The 19,911-nt window shown below is 48.4% G+C and overlaps 1 protein-coding gene and 1 long non-coding RNA gene across 3 annotated transcripts in view; both read left to right on the top strand.

Annotated features, from left to right (window-relative positions):
• LOC148129979 (uncharacterized) overlaps positions 1-19,911 on the top strand; it is a 63,990-nt gene that overhangs the window by 23,312 nt on the left and 20,767 nt on the right. The gene's annotated exons all lie outside the window — the stretch shown is intronic.
• The window catches only part of RASGRP4 (RAS guanyl releasing protein 4), a 34,503-nt gene that overhangs the window by 4,171 nt on the left and 10,421 nt on the right, over positions 1-19,911 (top strand). For both annotated transcript variants that reach the window (XM_087971219.1, XM_087971220.1), the window contains exons 2-11: positions 1,306-1,508; positions 2,079-2,189; positions 5,025-5,082; positions 5,678-5,809; positions 10,924-11,077; positions 14,723-14,896; positions 15,201-15,317; positions 16,090-16,365; positions 17,960-18,040; positions 18,135-18,239. In XM_087971219.1, coding sequence (XP_087827345.1) covers positions 1,306-1,508; positions 2,079-2,189; positions 5,025-5,082; positions 5,678-5,809; positions 10,924-11,077; positions 14,723-14,896; positions 15,201-15,317; positions 16,090-16,365; positions 17,960-18,040; positions 18,135-18,239 — 1,411 coding nt within the window. The remainder of the gene's footprint in view (positions 1-1,305; positions 1,509-2,078; positions 2,190-5,024; positions 5,083-5,677; positions 5,810-10,923; positions 11,078-14,722; positions 14,897-15,200; positions 15,318-16,089; positions 16,366-17,959; positions 18,041-18,134; positions 18,240-19,911) is intronic.

Genomic DNA, 19,911 nt, shown 5'->3' with positions numbered 1-19,911 from the left:
CTGCCTTGGACTGCAAGGCCATTCAACTGGTCAGTCCTAGAGGAGACCCACCCTGACTGCTCTTGAGAAGGCCAGATCCTGAAGATGAAGCTCAAAGACTTTGGCCACCTCGTGAGAAGGAAGGACTCGCTGGAGAAGAGCCGAATGCTGGGAGTGGTTGAGGGCAAAAGAAGAAGAAAGGGACAGCAGAGAAGGAGGTGGGCTGAATTGAAAATAGAATAGAATAGAATAGAATAGAATATAGAATTTGGAACATAGAACATCATAGAACATAGAACATAGAACATAGAACATAGAATATAGAATATAGAATAGAATTTAGAAGAGAAGAGAAGAGAAGAGAAGAGAAGAGAAGAGAAGAGAAGAGAAGAGAAGAGAATTCTTTTATTGGCCAAGTGTGATTGGACACACAAGGAATTTGTCTTGGTCCATATGCTCTCAGGGTTCATAAAAGAAAAGATACATTTGTCAAGAGTCAAGAATCATCAGGTCCAACACTTAATAATAGTCATAGGGTACAATAAGCAATCAAATCCTACTAGGAAACAGCCCATATAAATCGTAAGGATACAAGCGACAAAGTTACAGTCATACAGTCACAAGTGGGAAGGGAGGGGTGATAAGGAGTGATGAGAAGATTAACAGTAGTAGTAGTGCAGACTTTGTAAATAGTTGGACAGCATTGAGGGAATTATTTGTTTAGCAGAGTGATGGCATTTGGGGAAAAATCTCTCCTTGTGTCTAGTTGTTCTAGCGTCAGGAGTTGAAACAGTTTATGTCTGGGATGTGAGGGGTCTGTGGATATTTTCACAGCCCTCTTTTTGACTCGTGCAGGATACAGGTCCTCGATGGAAGGCAGATTGGTAGCAATGTTTTTTTTCTGCAGTCCTATTTACTCACTGCAGTCTGTGTCTGTCTCATTGGGTTGCAGAACCAAACCAGACAGTTATAGAGGTGCAGAGGACAGGCTCAATCATTCCTCTGTAGAACTGCATCATCAGCTGCATGCGCGGTTCTATGCTGGGTGCTCGCACAAATGAGTCTAAGACCGACTTACAGCTGTTTCTTAGCTCCGCTGAGGCGCAGCCATCCGCTCTGCGGAGCTAAGAAACAACAGAATACAGGAGAGGTAAGAGCAGAGGCAGGTGGGCGGGACCAGTCAGAGGCAGTATTTGCCGGTTCTCCAAACCAGTCAAAATTTTTGCTACCGGTACACTAGAACCGGTGTGAACCAGCTGAATACCACCTCTGGGATTCTCCCAAGTTGTTGACGATGGCCAATAAGCAGAGCTGTTGCTTTTGCAGGAGATCGCGGACCGAGGCCGCTGGTAGGATGGATTCCAGCACCCTCCCTGGAGCCAGTAAGATCTACCGGCGGAAGAGCCGACGCCATATGACCTGCCCCAACCCCCGGGAGATCAACCAGGCATTGGCCTGCATCAGCCTGGGAGAACTGAACCGTTCCTGCACTCTGGAGGAGTTGATTGAGAAATGCCTTCGCTCCTTTGGTACTGTGGCTGGAGGGGGTGGGGTGAGATGGAGACCCCCTTTTTGATTCTGGTAGGGAGGGTGGGGGAGGAGAAGACGTTCCATAAGGCTAGAGACCAAGGCTGATTCTAGTGCAAATCATGCCACAGATAGTCCAGATTACCATCCAGGAATTTTTTTTTTCATTGTTGGTTTGTATAATAACTCAAGGAGGAGAACATATCCAACACAGCTTCCTTCTCCTATTTTCCCCACAACAACAACCCTGTGAGGTGGATAGGGCTGAGAGAGCGAAAAAGATGGACTCACCCAAGGTGGCTTTCATTACTAAGGCGGGACTAGAATTCACCGTCTCCTGGTGATTGGCCCAAAGACATCCAGCTAGCTTTCATGCCTAAGGCGGGACTAGAACTCACGGTCTACTTGCTTTCTAGCCTGGGTACCTTAAGCATTAGACCAAACTCTTAAAGACCAGGAATGCACTGTATTATGAGGCAGATCAATCCCAGACTGCTCGCTTTCCTCATTTCTGCTCAGTTCCATTCCTGCCTAGCGACAGATCCACTCTAACACCTGTCTTTCTTCTCCAGATATAGACGGGAAGCTGTGCACCAGCGACTTCATGGTGAACATGACACTAACCGTTCATAGTTGGGTCGTCCCATCTGCAGAGCTTGCTCGACGTCTTTTGACTTTATATCCTTTTGGAGAACACAAAGAATCTCTCCTGAAGATATCCCCGAGGTGCTTTTTTCAAGAGGCGACTGGGCTGACCTTCGTTTTTCCTCGAAGTCGTTTCGCTTCTCATCCAAGAAGCTTCTTCAGTTCTGCATGTCGGTTCTTGGAAGCGGAACATCTTTGAGGAAAACCCAAGATAAGTCCAGATGCCTCTTGAAAAAAGCACTTTGGGGACAACCATGACCTGGATGATTGAGAATCTCCATAGATACTCCCTAGATTCAGGGGTCTGCAACCTTAAACACTGAAAGAGGCGTTTGGACTCATTTCCCACAGAAAAGAAAAAAAAACGGGAACCACAAAACCTAAGTGGGTTTGGCCAATTCAACGTCACTCACTGTTGTGGTTTGCTGGCAGCCGGTGCAAATGGCAGCAGAATCGGGCAGCGGGGAAGAACGGGGACCAGTCCGGGAGTCTGGGGAGGACTCGGACGAGGGTCCTGCTTCCGATGCAGAGATGGAGTGAGGACCATCTGGGAGTGGGGTGCTGACTCCGGAGCTTCCAGAGTCTGGCAGCAGCTAGGCCGAGGACCCAGGGGAGCCCGTTCCCAGTGTGCGTGTGCACAGAGCTGCTAGAAGGCGAGAGCAGCTGAAACAAAAAGGGCGACTCAGGAGTAAGGCTGGGAGGTGATGGCCCCTCCCATAAGGGATAATAGTCAGGCCTAAATGATGAAACCTTTGCAGGAAGCAAAGTAGTTCGATCGGTTCTGAGTTCTCTGTGTGCTTTGGTTGGTTTTTTTCTTGTGCTTTGGTTGGTTTATTTTATAGTTAATTGGATATTTCTGTTTTTGGCAGCATTCCACATAACTGAAAGGTGTGTGCTTATCTTGGGGGACTGTTTAAGATTAGTTCTGGCTGAGAATTGAAACAATTCCAATAGGTTTTGCTTTTAAAACAAGTTTGTGATTAATTTTGATTTATGAAGCCTGGGTCAGAACAGTCACATGACCCAAGCCACGCCACACCTACCCAGATTTTGGGGCTCCCAGTGTTTTCTGTGGGAAATGGGTCTCCCTCCCTCCCTCCCTCCCTCCCTCCCTCCATATCATTTCTGTTTTTTGTGTTTTACCGTCTCAGGCATGGTGAGGAGTGACTGGGAGGCGAGGGCGAAGGGCGGGCCACCCAGTGTGGAAATCACCCAACAGGGAGCCCAAAGAGCTGCATGCGGCTCCAGAGCTGCGGGTTGCTGACATCTGTCCTAGAATGTCTTTCCAAGGAGATGGTGGCAATTGTTGGATATGAAACAGTTTTCATATTCATTTATTCATCCATTTATTTATTAAAATTGCATGCTGCCCGTCTCACCAAAGGGGACCCCAGGCACACTGAACACTGAATAAAATGCCGTATGTAAAACAGTGGAAACAATAGAACTTAAATGTAAAGAAAAGTTCTTAGATTTAAACGTTCCAAGAAAGGCAAAAGGATTGCTTGCTAGTGGTGACAAGGTCGAGGATTCCTTGACAAGAAATTACAATTACAAAATCAGTTCTAAAGGGACTGACTTTGCATAAAATGGGTTGGTTCTTTTCCATGCTGTTATTTTAGGAGGCTGCATGAGTCAGGCTATGATACTGTTTATTCTTACAGTACATTATGTGAACCTGGATATGGGGTTTTGTGCATTATAGGAAGCTAGCAAATTTCTTTGGTCCAGCCTCCAACCGGAGCTATAGGAACAGCTTTAGAACAAGCATTATATACTTCAGCGGCGTTCTGATTTTTTTTTTTTTTAAACCAGCACAAAAAGGATCTTGAGTTTTAGCACTTGCAACGAATGACAATTCCCAGTGAACAATTTCTGGGTGAATTACTGGGGCTCCTCGAGAATTAACTCCCCAGGGAGCAATTATGCCAGTTAATTAGTGTAAGCTTTGTAGCGGGAGGCAGTATTGAACTGCTGAACGATGAAGGCAGCCTGACCTTCAAATGCTCCAACAGATCAGGAGCTATGTGAAAAAAATGTTCCAGCGTTATGTCCTCTTAGCTAATAGGGTCCTGCTAGAACAGGGGTATCAAACTCAAGGCCCGTGGGCTGGACCTGGCTGTGAAAACGGAGCTTGGGAGGGCCACACGCAGGCCTCCTGGGCTCCGTTTCCAGTCACGACGGCCTCCTGCAGCCCTCTGCCAATGAAAATGGAGTTCGGGAGGATCACATGCAGGCCTCCCGGGCTCCGTTTCTGGTCACGACGGCCTCCTGCAGCCCTCTGCCAATGAAAATGGAGTTCGGGAGGATCACATGCAGGCCTCCCGGGCTCCGTTTCTGGTCACAACGGCCTCCTGCAGCCCTCTGCCAATGAAAATGGAGTTCGGGAGGATCACATGCAGGCCTCCCGGGCTCCGTTTCTGGTCACGACAGCCTCCTGCAGCCCTCTGCCAATGAAAATGGAGTTCGGGAGGATCATATGCAGGCCTCCCAGGCTCCGTTTCTGGTCACGACGGCCTCCTGCAGCGCTCTTCCAGTAAAAAGGAGCTCGGGAGGGTTCTCCCAGGGCTCTGTTTTCACTGGCAGAGGGCTGCAGGAAGCCATCGTGGCCAGAAATGGAGCCTCGATGAGTGACGCCGAGCTGGCCACGTCCCCCTGGCCACGCTCCCCCAGCCCCCCCACAAGGTGAAGTACAGCCCTGTTGCGGCCCTCAACAAAATTGAGTTTGACAACCCTGTGCTAGAAGGTCTCACATAGTGAAGGGACTCTGTTGAAAGGAAGGGGGAGGAGTGCATTTCTGCAAAATAGATTTCTGAATCCTTTCCCTAAGTAGTTGAGAACAAATTAAGCCTTAACTCTATGGATCACATATCAGGAATCAGCTCAGGACAAGAATCCTTCACGTCAGCTGAGGATCTGCCACTTTGTCCGGTCTGAATTCTCTTTCCACTGTCTTTTTTCTCCCCCCCGCCCCCCGCCCCCAGGTTTCTCAACTTTGCCAATTTCAAATGTGTGGCCTTCAATTCCCAGAATTCCCCAGCCATTGAGCTAGTAAATCTTTAAGATGTGTGGACTTCAAGTCCCAGAATTCCCCGGTTAGCAAGCTAGTAGATTTTAAGATGTGTAGACTTTAACTTCCAGAATTCCCCAGCCACCAAGCTAGCTAGTAAACTTTAAGATATGGACTTCAACTCCCAGAATTCCCCAGCCGCCAAGCTAGTAAACTTTTAAGATTTGTGGACTTCAAGTCCCAGAATTCCCCGGTCAGCAAGCTAGTAAATCTTTAAGATGTGTGGATTTCAATTCCCAGAATTCTCCATCAGCATGCTAGTAGACTTTAAGATGTGTAGACTTTAACTCCCAGAATTCCTCAGCCGCAAGCTAGTCAACTTTAAGATATATGGACCAACTCCCAGAATTCCCCAGTCAGCAAACTAGTAAACGTTAAGATGTGGGGTACTTTGACTCCCAGAATTCTCCAGTCAAGCATGCAGCTCCAACCTGGAACCTCTTTCTCTTTTTTCAGCTACTGGCTTGTGAACTATCCGGAGGCTTTTCACCTGGACCCGCACTTGGAGGAGGTGATCACAGAAATCTTGGAGGTGGTGAGGAGCCAAGGCCCAGCAGGACACAACAACATGCTCGATACATCCTGCATGTGAGTGGCGACAACCAGTTCGGAAATGGGAATCGCCCCATGGAAGGGATGGGCACGTCGAGATTCCGTTGCACTCTTGTTTTAATTTATTTATATATAGGTGATAACCTGGCATTGCCTAGCTATTTATTTATCCCAATTCTGTATTAGACAGGAAAAGGAATGTTGTACTGTCTCTGAAGTTCTAGATGTAGTAGCTCTATCTCTCTTACCCTTTAGTCAGGCCTCACGCTGTTGTACTGTCTCCGAAGTTGTAGATGTAGTTGCTCTCTCGCGCAGTGTCACCTAAGTCTTCTATTCCTCTCCTCGGGAGTTTCTTGTCTACGCTGGTGTTTCATGTTTGTAGCGTTTGATTGCACTTGGCCAATCGCCTGATGTTTCCTTGGAGGGCTGAGGGCCCATTAGAACCAATCCCCCTTACCAGAAGGAGCCCCCTTGTGGAGTACTGCGAAGCCGTTACCCTGTGAAGCCATTACCATGGCAACTCCACTGTGCTGTACAGTAGAAGCCGTTTTAAGGCACACACTCACACCCCGAGGAGTGTTTAGGGGCATCTTACCCCCACAGTATTTGTTTCCAGAGGATAAGTCATCTGTCTACCATGTTTGGTTGAAATTGCTTGGTTGAAAAGCCATATATATATATATATATATATATATATATATATATATATATATATATATATATATATATATATATATATATATATATATATATATATATATATATATATATATATATATATATATATATAGTGCCAGCGTTCCAGAAAACCTCCACTCCAAACAATAACTCCGAGACAAATTTACTACCCAAATAAAACAGAACTTTTGAGAAGATGTCTATCTTCTCAAAAGTTCTGTTTTATTTGGGTAGTAAACTGGCACATCTGGGGAATCCCGAATCTGAAAGTTCCGGGCTTCCTTGCAATAAGTAAAAACTACAAAATCCACCCCCTGCACCTCTCATGGCATCACATGCCCCAATCGCCATCCGTCCCAGCTTGAGACGTTCTCTCACCCAGGTGCAGAGGTAACATGACCTTGACTTAGAAGAAGAATGCTATTATGTCTAACCACATATGCTCCAAGAAATTCCCCCCTCCCATTTTCCCAGGCTCAAGAATGTGGAAGCGCCTGGTGTCAATATAGCTTCCAAAGCTGACATATAGATTGAATGTATTTGTGTTGCAAAAGGGGGCTTTCGGGTAGGGAAAAAGAAGGAAACTGAATGCATCCCATATTATTAACTCCATGATAATTTTTGTTTTTTTTAAAAAACCCCTGCTGTCTACGGGTAGTCCTCGACTTACGACTGATTATTTAACAAAGGTTTAAAGTTACGATGGACTTGTAAAAAGCTATTTCAGACCTAGCCTCGAAGTTACCCCTGATACTCTACCCCCTCCTCAACCTTGGGTCACGTGGCTGCATTTGGGCTCTTGGTAACCTGTTTGCCCAATTGCCAAGCCCCCTGTGAATATGTGATCGCCATTTGCAAGCTTCTCCGCTGGCTTCCCCAGAAAGCCAGTGGAGAAGCCTGTAGGGAAAGTTGAAAACTGCTTCGCCCTGCTGAAGAATTTCCTCTCCTCTCCTGCATACATGGGAAGTGGGGAGGAGTCCTGTGGTGGGTTGGGGAAAGTACACTCAGGTCATGGTGATGTGAGCTTCCTTTCTCCGGCTGTTTTTTTTTTTTGGGGGGTCAGGCAGCTCCTTCACCCCGTCCACTTAACAACTGCAAAGGGGAGAGCCAGAATTACAATCATTGAGCAACATAGTGCCGTAGCCATCTCACTTTAACAGCAGCTTTGCTCAACAACTGAAATTTCATTTTCAATTGTGGTCGTAAGTCTACTTGTAGACAGGGGTGAGATTCAGCCGGTACGCACCGGTTCAGGCGATCCGGTAGTTCTGGAAATCAGTTGACCCCGCTCACCCGCCCCTGCGCTAGTCCGTCCTATATTTCCTTTGTTTGAAGCCCAGCTGATAGCTGTTTTATTCACTGGGGCTGCAGTAGAAGGTAAGTTTTTAGAGCTGTTTTCAAATGCCCTGCACGGGCTCACCGAACCTATTGTTACTGGTTGAATCCCACCGCTGCTTAGTTACTGTAGAAGATTTCACGGGTCAACATACCTCTGAGGCATTAGAAAAAGAAATACGTTCCAATTATCTTGAGTTAAAAAAGATGCACCTCACTACAGACAAATGGGGGAAATTGAGTCTCGTCTATCAGAATGAGAAGGGCTCAGGGGAATTTACAAAGGATCCTTTTAAAATTTATTTTGCGATGTCTCCTTACTAGAAGGCATCAATGATTTTTCTTCAGTGTGTTTTCCAGGTTATTACCTGGAAACAGGAATGGCTGGGCAAACCTAAAATGCCAAATTAACTCTTGGATTTTCATTTTAGCTGATTCTTTTGGGGGGGCATTAATGGAAAAATATTAGTCTATAGCAGGGGGTGTCCAACCTTGGCGACTTGAAGACCTGTGGACTACAACTTCCAGAATTCTTCAACCAGCCATGCTGGCTGGGGAATTCTGGGAATTGAGGTCCACAAGTTTTAAAGCTCTATAGCAGGAGTCCCCAACCACCGGGCCCCGGACCGGTACCGGCCCGTGGCTCATTTTCTACCGGGCCGCCGGTTTGCTGGGTGCCGCCATCTTGTTTTGACGACAAAGTGCTTCCGGGTGAGCTTTTCCGGTTGGAAAGTGGCGTTTGAGTCCTGAAGGAATCCTCGCGCCTTAGTTTCATCGAGGGGGGGGGAGGGCGGCTTCGAAGGAAGAGCCGTCCCGATGGCGGAGGAGATTAAGAAAGCACAAAAAAGCACAAAAAAGGTACAAAGGAGGAGTTGAAGGTGGCGGGGAGAAGCGGGGCACGGCTGGCTGGCTGGTCACTCGGCTCGCTTAGCCTTGCCATGCATCCTGATGCCAGTACCGGGCCGCGGATCATTTTGTGATGCCGGTACTGGGCCGTGGCACAAAAAAGGTTGGGGGCCACTGCTCTATAGAATGCCGGTTCTATAGCAAACTTTATTTTGAATGCAAACTCCTTGGGGGAAGAGGAGGGGAGGTCATTACCCATCCTTAAAAAAAAAAAATCTTCTGATTCAGTCATAAGGAGGAGTGATTCAGCAGGTTCTCCAGAAAGGTTGCCAAATCATAATGAGGATGTAAATCAGGAGGAAAGTCCAATAATGTGTCACTTGGTGGAGATGAACCAACAGTGACGAAAGCCCATGGGGTGTTGCCATAACACCCATTTCTGAGCTTCTTGCCTGATCTCCAACAGCTTGGCCTCTTCACCTTTCCAACGCTGTTCAAAAGAGCCATGGATCTCTGTTCCTCAGGAAAGCATCCGCCTTCTTCAAACTTCTCCTTAGACCATCCCATCTTTCCACCACTATCCATGGAAGCTAATGTTTCTCCAGGTAGCTGAGGTGCATACTGTCCACACCCTAGCAATGTGTGTTGGTCTTGCATTGCTCTGCATTTCCACAGAGAAGTCTTCTGGTCTTGTGAATCTTTGGATACTCATGTCATGCCCACCGTCAGAGCCTGAATCTGGGAGTTGGGGGGGGAAGATGAGCTGGAACTGGAGCCGACAGAGATTGAGGAGGCAGCTTCGTTGGCTTTGGAAGAAAATGAGGAGGATCAGGCCCAGTCAGGCCAGGGCCTTTCAGGATTGGGATGGCTTGTAGGCAAGGAGGAACAGGGGTAGGATGACCATGAGGGGCTAAACAGGGAACATGAGAGACAGAGCTCAGGCGATTGTGCGAGGACCACCCCCTCCTGATCCAAGAGCATGGAGAGTGGAGAGAAGGCGAGAGCAGCGCAGACTGAGCCAACTACTTGGGAGGAGAGTGCCCCTCCCCTCTACACCAGGCACACCTGGCGACTAAGACTTAAGGAGACGTTTGGGGAGGGGCATTTGTCGGGAACAAACGCTGAATTTCATGGAGTGTTGAGCGCCAGCGTTGCAACTTCTCTGGATTCCTTGCATTCCTTCTGGATTTCTGGATTACTTGCCTTGCTTCTTTGCTTCCTGGATTCCTTGACTGGCCCTGCTGGATTTCTTGCTTTGCAGCAGTGGTGCTCACAGTGTTGAGCTGGACTATTTGCAGCCCTATTTGCTTGAGGTGTGTGTGTGTGTGTGTGTGTGTGGAGAGAGAGAGAGAGAGAGAGAGAGAGAGAGAGAGAGAGAGGAGAGGGAGAGGAGAGAGAGAGAGAGAGAGAGAGAGAGAGAGAGAGAGAGAGAGAGAGAGAGAGAGAGAGAGAGAGAGAGTCTTTGATCTTTTTAATTGCCAGCAGAAAGGGAGTGGGGAAAATGGATGGAAACTGAGCAAGGAGATATTTAACCTGGAAATAAGGAGAAACTTTCTGACAGGGAGAACAATCAACCAATGGAACAGAAGTTGCCCTCAGAAGTTGTGGGAGCGTCATCACTTGAGACCTTCAAGAAGAGATTGGACTGCCCTTTGTCAGAAATGGTGTATGGTCTCCCGCTGGGGCGGGGGGTTGGACTAGATGACCTACAAGGTCCCTTCCAACTCTGATTATCTGTTAAATCTGTTAAATCTAGTGCATTCCTTAAATGTTTCACATAATTGCTAGGCAGCCAAAGCTGTTGGCGCGCAAGATTATTACTGGAGAGCATGATTGATGACTCTTGGCTATGGATGTGTCCCATTGGAGAATACACCTCCTGGGGGTGGGGGGAAGACCAGGATCAAGGGGGAAATGAATGATGTGTCTTAGAGTCGGCTGTACCCAGGTAACGCTGACATGGTCACTCCTAATAAATCATTTTTTTTTTAACTTTGAGAGATGCGGCTAGAGACTTATGATTTGAATGAGGGTGGTTTGTCGGAGCCTTGACAGAGAGAGAGAGAGAGAGAGAGGGAGGGAGGGAGGGGGGGGAGAAGGAGGGAGAGGGAGAGGGAGAGAGACATCACTTTGTTCTGGGACTTGCCAGAAATATGGGAGCATTTGGGGAAACTTGGAGCAATAAAGGGGCGGTTTGAACTGTCAGCTGCCTTGGTGGCCCCTGCGCCATTGCCCCAGGTCATCACATCTCGGTCCCTAACAAGTCCCTTCTGCGTTTGTTCTTCCTCCAGGGTGAATCATACCTGGAACCGTTCCCTCAGCTGCCAACACAGTCCTGCCGGTGGCAAGAAACGCAAAGTCTCTCTGCTCTTTGATCACCTGGATCCAGGTGAACTAGCCGGCCATCTCAGTTACCTGGAATTCAAGGCATTCTGCCGTCTTTCGGTAAGAAACCGCAAAGGAGCGCACAACGTTTTTGCAAGATGGGTGGATGGATCGTTGTGAAAGCCTCCCTCAGTCTTGTATCTTTTACCGATCACTTGGGAGTTGAAAATTTGGCTGGTAGACATAGGAAATCCCCAGGTTGAGGATGGCTGAATGCACTATATATTAATCCGTGTTTCTCAACCCTTGGGGCTGTGAGAGCCTGGATGTTTCTTGCAGACATCTCATTACCCCATTAGGTAGCACCATCAGTGCTGATGTCACCTAGTTCAGGTAATGAAATGTCTGCAAGAGAACAACCAAGCTCACAGAGAGCACCGAGGACCCCGCATTTCAATCAATATTCTCCTTTATTAAGAGCCTTGGTGGCGCAGTGGTTAGAGTGTTGTATCGCAAGCTACTTCTGCTGCAACCAGCTACCTGCAATTTGGCAGATCGAGTCTCACCAGGCTCAAAGCTGACTCAGCCTTCTGTCCTTCTGAGGTGGGTAAAATGAGGACCCAGATTGTTGTTCCTTGCCTTGACTTCAGGTATTGTGGAACTATAAAGTGGCCCCCCTCTTCTTTATGGCAGCCCCTCAAATATTGGAAGGCTGCTATCATGTCACCCCTAGTCCTTCTTTTCTCTAGACTAGACATACCCAATGCCTGCAACCGTTCTCCATATGTTTTAACCAGGGGTGGCATTCAAAGAAAGTTGCCACCGGTTCGGTGGGCCCGCTTTGTGTGCGTGCACACGCTTTGTGTGTACGCGTGCACCAAACCCGCATTTTGCGCAGGTGTTCTAACTCGCCTCCTGCAAGCCTGCACAATGCCGTTCGCTGCAGCAGCGGCCACGCGGCGCTATTCTGCACTGCGCAAAAGCAGCTGCCCTTTGAATTCTGGCCATAAAAGTGAGTATGATTGGGCGAAACACAGAGCAGTGAAGAGAACTGGTTCTCTCTCCGCCGCTCATCGCCACTACGGCCTCTGCAGAACCGGGCAGAACCGGTTCGAATATACCACCACTGGTTTTAACCTCAAGGTCCTTTCAGATTCCCATCTTGAAGGTAGGAACTCAACCCACCATGAAACCTTCGTCCTTGCATAAATTGTTGGCCGGTTTTTTTAGGGGTGAAGGGAAAATATTGCACCCTCTTGTGGGGGGTCTAATCTGGAGTGGGCTGCTGGGGGTTCGCAGGGAGTTTGGGAGAACCCCCTAGATAAGATTCTGTACAGTTTGGAGAACCCCCAAATCCAACTCCTGGCTGGCCCTGCCCACCTTTCTCCTCCCCTCCCAGAAGTCCCCATGGGGCCCGTTTTGGATGCCAGGTAAGTGCTGGGTGCACAGGGAGGTTTGGGGAGGGTGAAAAAGGGGCTCCCGGAAGTTCGGGAAGGCCGGAAATGGGCCCGTTTCCGGCTTTCAGACAGACTCCGGAGCCTGGAGAGGCCCTTTTTGCCCTCCCGGAGGCTCGGGAAAAGCCTCGGGAGTCTGGGGAGAGAGAAAACACGCCCCCCCCCCCATTGTGGTGCAGGAGGCCGACTAGGCCACACCCACCCAGCAACCAGGCCAAGAACCCTTTTCTAAAATTTTTGAAGCCCACCCCTGGGTCTAATGGAGTCTTCCATTGCAAGCGTGGCTGGCGGGGGAATTCTGGGAGTTGAAGTCCAGCCATCTTAAAATGGTGCAAGTTTGAGAAAGAGCGGTTTAAGCATCTTAAAGAGCAAGCACCCCGTGTCTATGGCAATTGAAACGTTGCGTTACCCGTGACTGGCTGCCATCCTGCCTACTGATTTCCCCCCCCCCCACTCGGTCAGTGGTTGCTTCAGATTTCTGGCGAACCATGCTCAAAAGCGTCGCGTCCTGGGTTGCAGCCGACCGATATCTAATACAACATCAATGCTCTTCTCTTCCCCCAAGCCCCCAGCCAAAACTTACCGTGTTTCTCATATAATAAGGCCGGGTCTTATTTTTTTTTTGAGCCCCGAAAAAATGGCTAGGCCGTCTTTTCGGGGGTGACTTAATTCCCCCCCCCTTTGCATCTTCGGGCGGGCAGCGACGGCTTGGATGTTGACCTCGGTGTTGGTGGGGCACTTCATATCGGGGTCAACGCAGTCAGCACCATATCCGGGTGTGCAACAAAAGTACTTCCTAATGACAAGCCCCCCCACCATTCCCCACATTTTGCATGTTTTAATATAGGCCTTAATTTGGGGGGAGGGGCTTAATTTCATTTCATGCCTATAAAACATGCTGGGACTTCCTATTGGGGGAGGCCGTATTGTTGGAGAAACAGGGTACTAGTAAGCCAGGACCTGGTGTACTAACCATCTAGAAGCCCACAGGAAATGTGGAAATTTCCTGTCTAGTGGAAATTCCAGATCGACGTAGGAGATAAGGGCCTTTGCATCTTTCTGCTTCGTTCTGTCCCTGTGCCAAATTCTACCCCCACCCCAGGTTTTGGGAAGGCAGTAGAGTAGAAATTCCAGCTGCAAAGAGTTGGACTCTACAGGTTGTCCACCGTTCACTTAGTGACTGGAGTTACGACAGCACTGAAAAAAGTGACTTACGACTGTTTGTTTTTTTTTTTTTAAAAAAACAAACTTCCGACTCTTACAGCATCTCCACACCGGTCATGTGATCAAAATTTGGATGCTTGGCAACTGATTCATCTTTATGACGGTTGCTGTGTGTCCCGAGGTTCATGGGATCCCCTTTTGACAAGCCAAATCAACCCGGGGAAGCCAGGCTGACTTAACAACCACATTACTAATTAACACAGCAGTGATCCATTTAACAATTGTGGCAAGAAAGATTGTAAAACGGGAGAAAGTTCACTGAACGAACATCTCACTTACCAACAGAAATTCTTGGGCTCAACTGTGGTCGTAAGTCGAGGACTACATGTATTACCTGCTAAAAGCTCCCTTCTACAGTGAGAAAAACTGGATTATGACTGAATGTCTATGGAGATTCTCAGTCATCCAGGTTCTGGTTGTCCCAAAGGTACTTATTTTAAGAGGCAACTGGACTTTCTGGGGTTTTTTTCTTTTTCTTTGAAGAGGTTTCGCTTCTCATCCAAGAAGCTTCTTCAGCTCTGACTGGATGGTGGAGAAGGGAAGGGGATCATAGCGGAAAGTGGTGAGAATTCTCCCCGCTGTAAATAATTCTCATCCCTGTAAATAATAAAAAGTAATAGGGGTTTTAGAAGTGAATAAGAACATTCCTACTAATGGAGAAAGCCTTCCCTTCCCGCTGTCAATCCATCTTGAAAGTGGTGAACATATCGACATTACATACACAAAAGGGAAAAAAACAAAAAAAAAGAACATTCGGTCTTACAAACTGGCAAGAAAAGAGAAGAGGAGATGTAAAAGAAAGAAAGAAACAAAGGAAGAGAAAGAGAAAAAGAAAAAAAGAGATGCATTTAAAAACAGACAATATCCTTTTGACAGTCTGCAAGATATGTTTTTAATTGTAAATTTAATAAAATTTATTTAAAAAAAAAAAAAAAGAAAGTGGTGAACCAAAAAAAACCTGAATGTCAATCGACTTCCAAGTGGTTTCCCCAATGAGTCATCCAGAAAACAGAACCTTGGATTTAGCTAGGACTCTGTTTAATCCAGCAGGACCGGTTCTTACCTTTTATAATTGTATGTTGGGCAGTACTTGGATTTCCAGAATTACGTGCTGCGTGGATCTGTGCACGGCATCTCGGCCTTGGAACGGGCCATTACCCTGTTTAACAGCATCTCCCAGTGGGTGCAAGTGATGATACTCAAGCGTCCCACACCTCAGCAGCGAGCGGAAGTCTTCACCAAGTTCATCCACGTGACCCAGGTAAGGCGCTCGCTGGAAAGAAACAGAAATGGGGGGTGGCTTGAGCCTTGAAATGGGGGGGGGAAGAGACAAAAGGACGTTCCTGTTCCTTTCACGGTCACTCTGCCGAGACAAATGCCGATGAAGAAGCCCCTCAGGTTGTTTCTCCCGTGTTTCTAAAAGATGACATCCAGGTGAGCCTCCGGGTTTGAAAACGTGCTCCTGGGAAACGTCGAGGAGTCTTTCAAGAAGTCGGCTCTTTCCGCTTGCGATCGGTTTAAAGATCCTCGCTTGGATCGTCCTCTCGTTTCTTCTCCTGTTGCAGAAATTAAGGCAGCTGCAGAACTTCAACACGCTCATGGCAATCGTGGGAGGACTTTGCCACAGCACTATTGCTCGCCTCAAGGAGACCCATGCGCTTCTACCTTCCGAGGTCGCCAAGGTAAGGAAAGAGCCTTCCTGAGGACAAAGGAGAGGAGGAGGTTAGCCTCGGTGAGGTATCCCAAAGGTAGCCAGGTAGTAGTGAGGTAGCCACATGGGCCCGTATCGTCACTTCCGGTATTTCGAGAAGGCCCATTTTTCGGCCTCCGGAGGCCACAGAGGCTTCCCTCGAGCCTCCAGGAGGGCGAAAATGGCCTCAAACAACCCAAAAAATCAGCCTGGCTCTTGACTGCCTACAACAGGGCTCTCCAACTGTGGGGACTTTAAGACTTGTGAGCTTCAAGTCCTATGCTGGCTAGGGAATTCTGGGAGTTGAAGTCCACAGGTTTTAAATTTGCCAAGGTTGGAGACCCCAGGTCTACAGGATGCCAAGTCCCCGAAGAGCTGAGTGTTCTTTCAGGTATGGGATCTGGAGGTTGGGTGAGTCCATTAGTATAATTTTTTTCCCCTCAGCATGAGGTGGTTGTACAGGTAGGCCTCACCTTACGGCCACAATTGAGCCCAAAATTTGCTAACCAAGACAGTTGTTAAGTCAGTTGTGTCCTGTTTTACAATCTTTTTTTTTTTTGGCCACAGCTAAGGGATTCTTAAGTTGTTAAGTGAATCATGGGGTCGTTAAGCGAATCATGCTACTCCCATGGATTTTGCTTGTCCGACGCCAAGAAAATGACGAATCCGTGAATCCATTTTGAAAGGGGTTCTTCAGAAAGGGCGGCTTGCTCGAGGGTTAAAATGAGATTTATACTTATTTTTCTGGACTTTTCTTTGCGCAGGTGCTGGCCGAAATGACCGAATTGCTCTCATCTAGTGGAAACTACGGGGCGTACCGTCGGGCCTACGCCGATTGCAAAGACTTCAAGATCCCCATTGTGGGAGTCCACCTCAAGGACCTGGTGACCTTACACGAAGCCCTCCCGGATCGTGTAGAGGGTGGACGTCTCAACCTGAGTAAGCTGCAGAGCCTCTACGAGCCGGTGTGGGAATTCCGGATGCGGCAACGGGCTCAGCTGCCCTTCGAAGCCAACAAGGACCTGGTGCATCTGTTGACGGTAAGGAAGATCCTTGGAGAACCCATGGAGACTACAGGAGGGTTGACGGGCAGGCTGAGGTGCAGGCAGTCCAGTGGTAGGTGGGTTGAAGGAAGTTCCCTTGGCTGCCTTTGAAGGAAATCAACTGGAGTCAAACCAAGGCACGGTTAATCCGGCTCCATGTTTGGAGAATATGGACTTTTCCCCTGCCACATTCATAGAATCATACGGCTAGAAGAGACCTTGGAGGTCTTCTAGTCCAACTCCCTGACCAAGGCTGTAGACCAGGGGTCTTCAAACTTGACAGCTTTAAGACTTGTGGACTTCAACCCCCAGAATTCCTCCTCCAGTTATGTTAGCTCAGGAATTCTGGGAGTTGAAGTCCACAAGTCTTAAAGTTGCCAACTTTGAAGACCCTTGGGATAGATAAATAGATAGATAGATAGATAGATAGATAGATAGATAGATAGATAGATAGATAGATAGATAGATAGATAGATAGATAGATATGGTGATAGAAGATAAATACTGTAGATCAGGGGTCTTCAAACTTGACAGCTTTAAGACTTGTGGACTTCCATTCCCAGAATTCCTCCTCCAGTTATGTTAGCTCAGGAATTCTGGGAGCTGAAGTCCACAAGTCTTAAAGTTGCCAAGGTTGAAGACTTCTGCTGTAGGAGGAAGTCCCCCCGAACAGCTTATCCAGGATGGGAGATGGGGGAACAGTTGTCGGTGGTAAAGCCGGCCTTGGGGGGGGGGTCCCGATCCACTCAAGGGGGCTGCCCCCTTCTTTTTGGAGGTTCCAGGGCCGTTTGCTTTAGTAAGGATGGGGCAAAAGGAGAGGTGCTCTTTGGCCTTTGCTTTTGCTGTTCAACCACCTAGAACAGGGGGCGGGCAATTAATTTTCCCAAGAGGCCACATGAGAAATTGACACTGTTGTGGAGGACTAAACCAAGAGAGGGGTGAAGGTGCATAGGCAATGCATACATAGGTAAAGGGTAAAGATTCCCCTCGCACATCCATGCTAGTCATTTCTGGCTCTAGGGGGCGCTGGTGCTCGTCTCCGTTCCAAAACCGAGGAGCCAGCGCTGTCCGAAGACGTCTCCGTGGTCATGTGGCCGGCATGTCAAAACGCCTTCGAAGGTGCACAGAACACCGTTCCCTTCCCACCAAAGTGGTCCCTATTTTTCTACTTGCATTTTTTTTTAATGTGCTTTCAAGCTGCTAGGTTGGCAGAAGCTGCCGGGACAAGGAACAGGAGCTCACTCCGTTACGCGGCGCTAGGGATTCGAACGGCCAAACTGCCGACCTTTCTGATCGACAAGCTCAGCGTCTTAGCCACTGAGCCGCCGCGCCTCCCAATGCATACATACACATATATAAGTTTAAAAACAAAATTCCTTCAAAATAAAAGCAATCCGTTCAAACCGGACAGGGATAAACAAAGGGCTGGATGTGGCCCGGTAATGCCCAGCTATGACCTGGAAGGAGCTCGATGTGCCCCAGCTGTCCATCATGAAGTCATCAGGATAGCAATGGTTCTTAGCCAACACTCATGGGATTTTGGGGTACTGGGTGTGTTTCCTTTGCCCTAAACTGCCTTCTTGCCTTCCAGCTCTCCTTGGACCTCTACTACTCTGAGGAGGAAATCTACGCCCTCTCGTACTCTCGTGAACCTCGCTGCCTCAAAATGCTGGTAAGAGGAGGACAAAAGGCCCGAGGAAGGGCCGAGTCTTCCCTGTGAAGGCCCCGTTTCTTAAAGCTCTCTTCTCCCTTTTCCCCCTTCACAGCCATCCACCCAATTCAAGCCTCCGGTGGTCGTAGAGTGGGCGCCCAGAGTAGCCACCAAGCCGGACCGTCTTGCCGTCAAGAGGCATGTCCAGCAGATGGTGGAGGTAGGATGATCAAAGCAATCGAGGAAAGAGAACATACGTAGCTCAGGGTTGAACTGTGGGCGCCTGGGTGCCCTCTGGTCTTGCTGGTTTTCTTGCAGACGTTTCATGACCCCGCTAGGTAACATAATCAATGCTAGAAGGGAGAGGGGGTTTGCAGAGAGGAAGAACGGGAGGAGGAGGAGGAGGAGGAGGAGGAGGAGGAGGAGGAGGAGGAGGAGGAGGACTGAGGGATCCTTAGTACCTTTGAGCTTGATGATTTTCTTGCAGACATGTTACCCAGCTAGGTAACATCATCAGTACTAGGAGGGGGGTTGTGGAGTGGAGGAGGAGGAGGCCAATGATGACTGTGGGCTCCTTGGTGGCCTCTGAGCTTGGTGGTATACTTGCACACCTCTCATGACCCAGCTAGGTAACATCATCAGTGCTAGAAGGGAGAGGGGGTTTGCAGAGAGGAAGAATGGGAGGAGGAGGTCGATGACGACCGTAGAGTCCTTCGTTCTCTCTGAGCTTGGTGGTTTTTTTGCAGACGTTTCATCATCCACCTAGGTAACATCATCAGCTCTCTCTCAAACCCCATCTGTGGCACATCAGGGAGCCTGGCATTTTGCAGCACTACGGGCCCAATCTGTGCCAACCCCCCGCCCCCCCCCCAGCGGCCAAGTCCAGTTCCCGCTTTTCTCCTCCCCTTTTCCACCCAGCACCCCTCCCTTTCTGTTAAAGGAAGAAGCGCAAATCCGGCCACTCCGACCACATCCTCTTCTACAAATAAAACACGCTGCTGAAAACAAGGTTGCGCATGGCTAACAGAGAGAGAGAGCGACAGAGAGAGGAGAAAAGCAAACACCACCACCAGGGAACTTGCGGGGAGGGGGGATCCAAATCCAACCCGCCCCTCTCGAACAACTCATATTCCATATTGCTAAATGGCAGCTTAAAGCTGTGTTTCTCAACTTGGCAATTTTAAGTCATGTGGACTTCAACTCCCAGAATTCTCCAGCCAGCTTTGGTGGGAGAATTCTGGGAGTTGAAGTCCAAACATCCTTGCCGGCTGGACAATTCTAGGAGTTGATAGTCCAAATGTCTTTGCCAGCTGGAGAATTCTGGGAGTTGAAGCCCAAACATCTTTGCCGGCTGGAGAATTCTGCGAGTTGAAGTCCAGACATCCTTGCCGGCTAGAGAATTCTGCGAGTTGAAGTCCAAACGTCTTTGCCGGCTGGAGAATTCTGGGAGTTGAAGTCCAAACATCCTTGCCGGCTGGAGAATTCTGCGAGTTGAAGTCCAAACATCCTTGCCGGCTGGAGAATTCTGCGAGTTGAAGCCCAAACGTCTTTGCCGGCTGGAGAATTCTGCGAGTTGAAATCCAAACATCCTTGCCGGCTGGAGAATTCTGCAAGTTGAAGTCCAAACATCCTTGCCGGCTGGAGAATTCTGGGAGTTGAAGTCCAAACATCCTTGCCGGCTGGAGAATTCTGGGAGTTGAAGTCCAAACATCCTTGCCGGCTGGAGAATTCTGGGAGTTGAAGTCCAAACGTCCTAAAGTTGCCAAGTAGAGGAGCACTGCCTAATAGTATCAAATTAGCAAATGATGGTTTTGGATGCTCCTATATAAAACCCAAGAGGTCTCCGCGAACACCGTTACAAATTGCAAAGAAGTTTGCGGTTACTGTCATTA

Source organism: Notechis scutatus, chromosome 8 (assembly GCF_049901735.1).
Source record: "Notechis scutatus isolate UNSWTSFEM ecotype Mainland chromosome 8, rNotScu1.2, whole genome shotgun sequence".
In the NCBI taxonomy this organism is placed as follows: domain Eukaryota; kingdom Metazoa; phylum Chordata; class Lepidosauria; order Squamata; family Elapidae; genus Notechis; species Notechis scutatus.
This window is presented reverse-complemented; position numbering and strand designations above follow the sequence as displayed.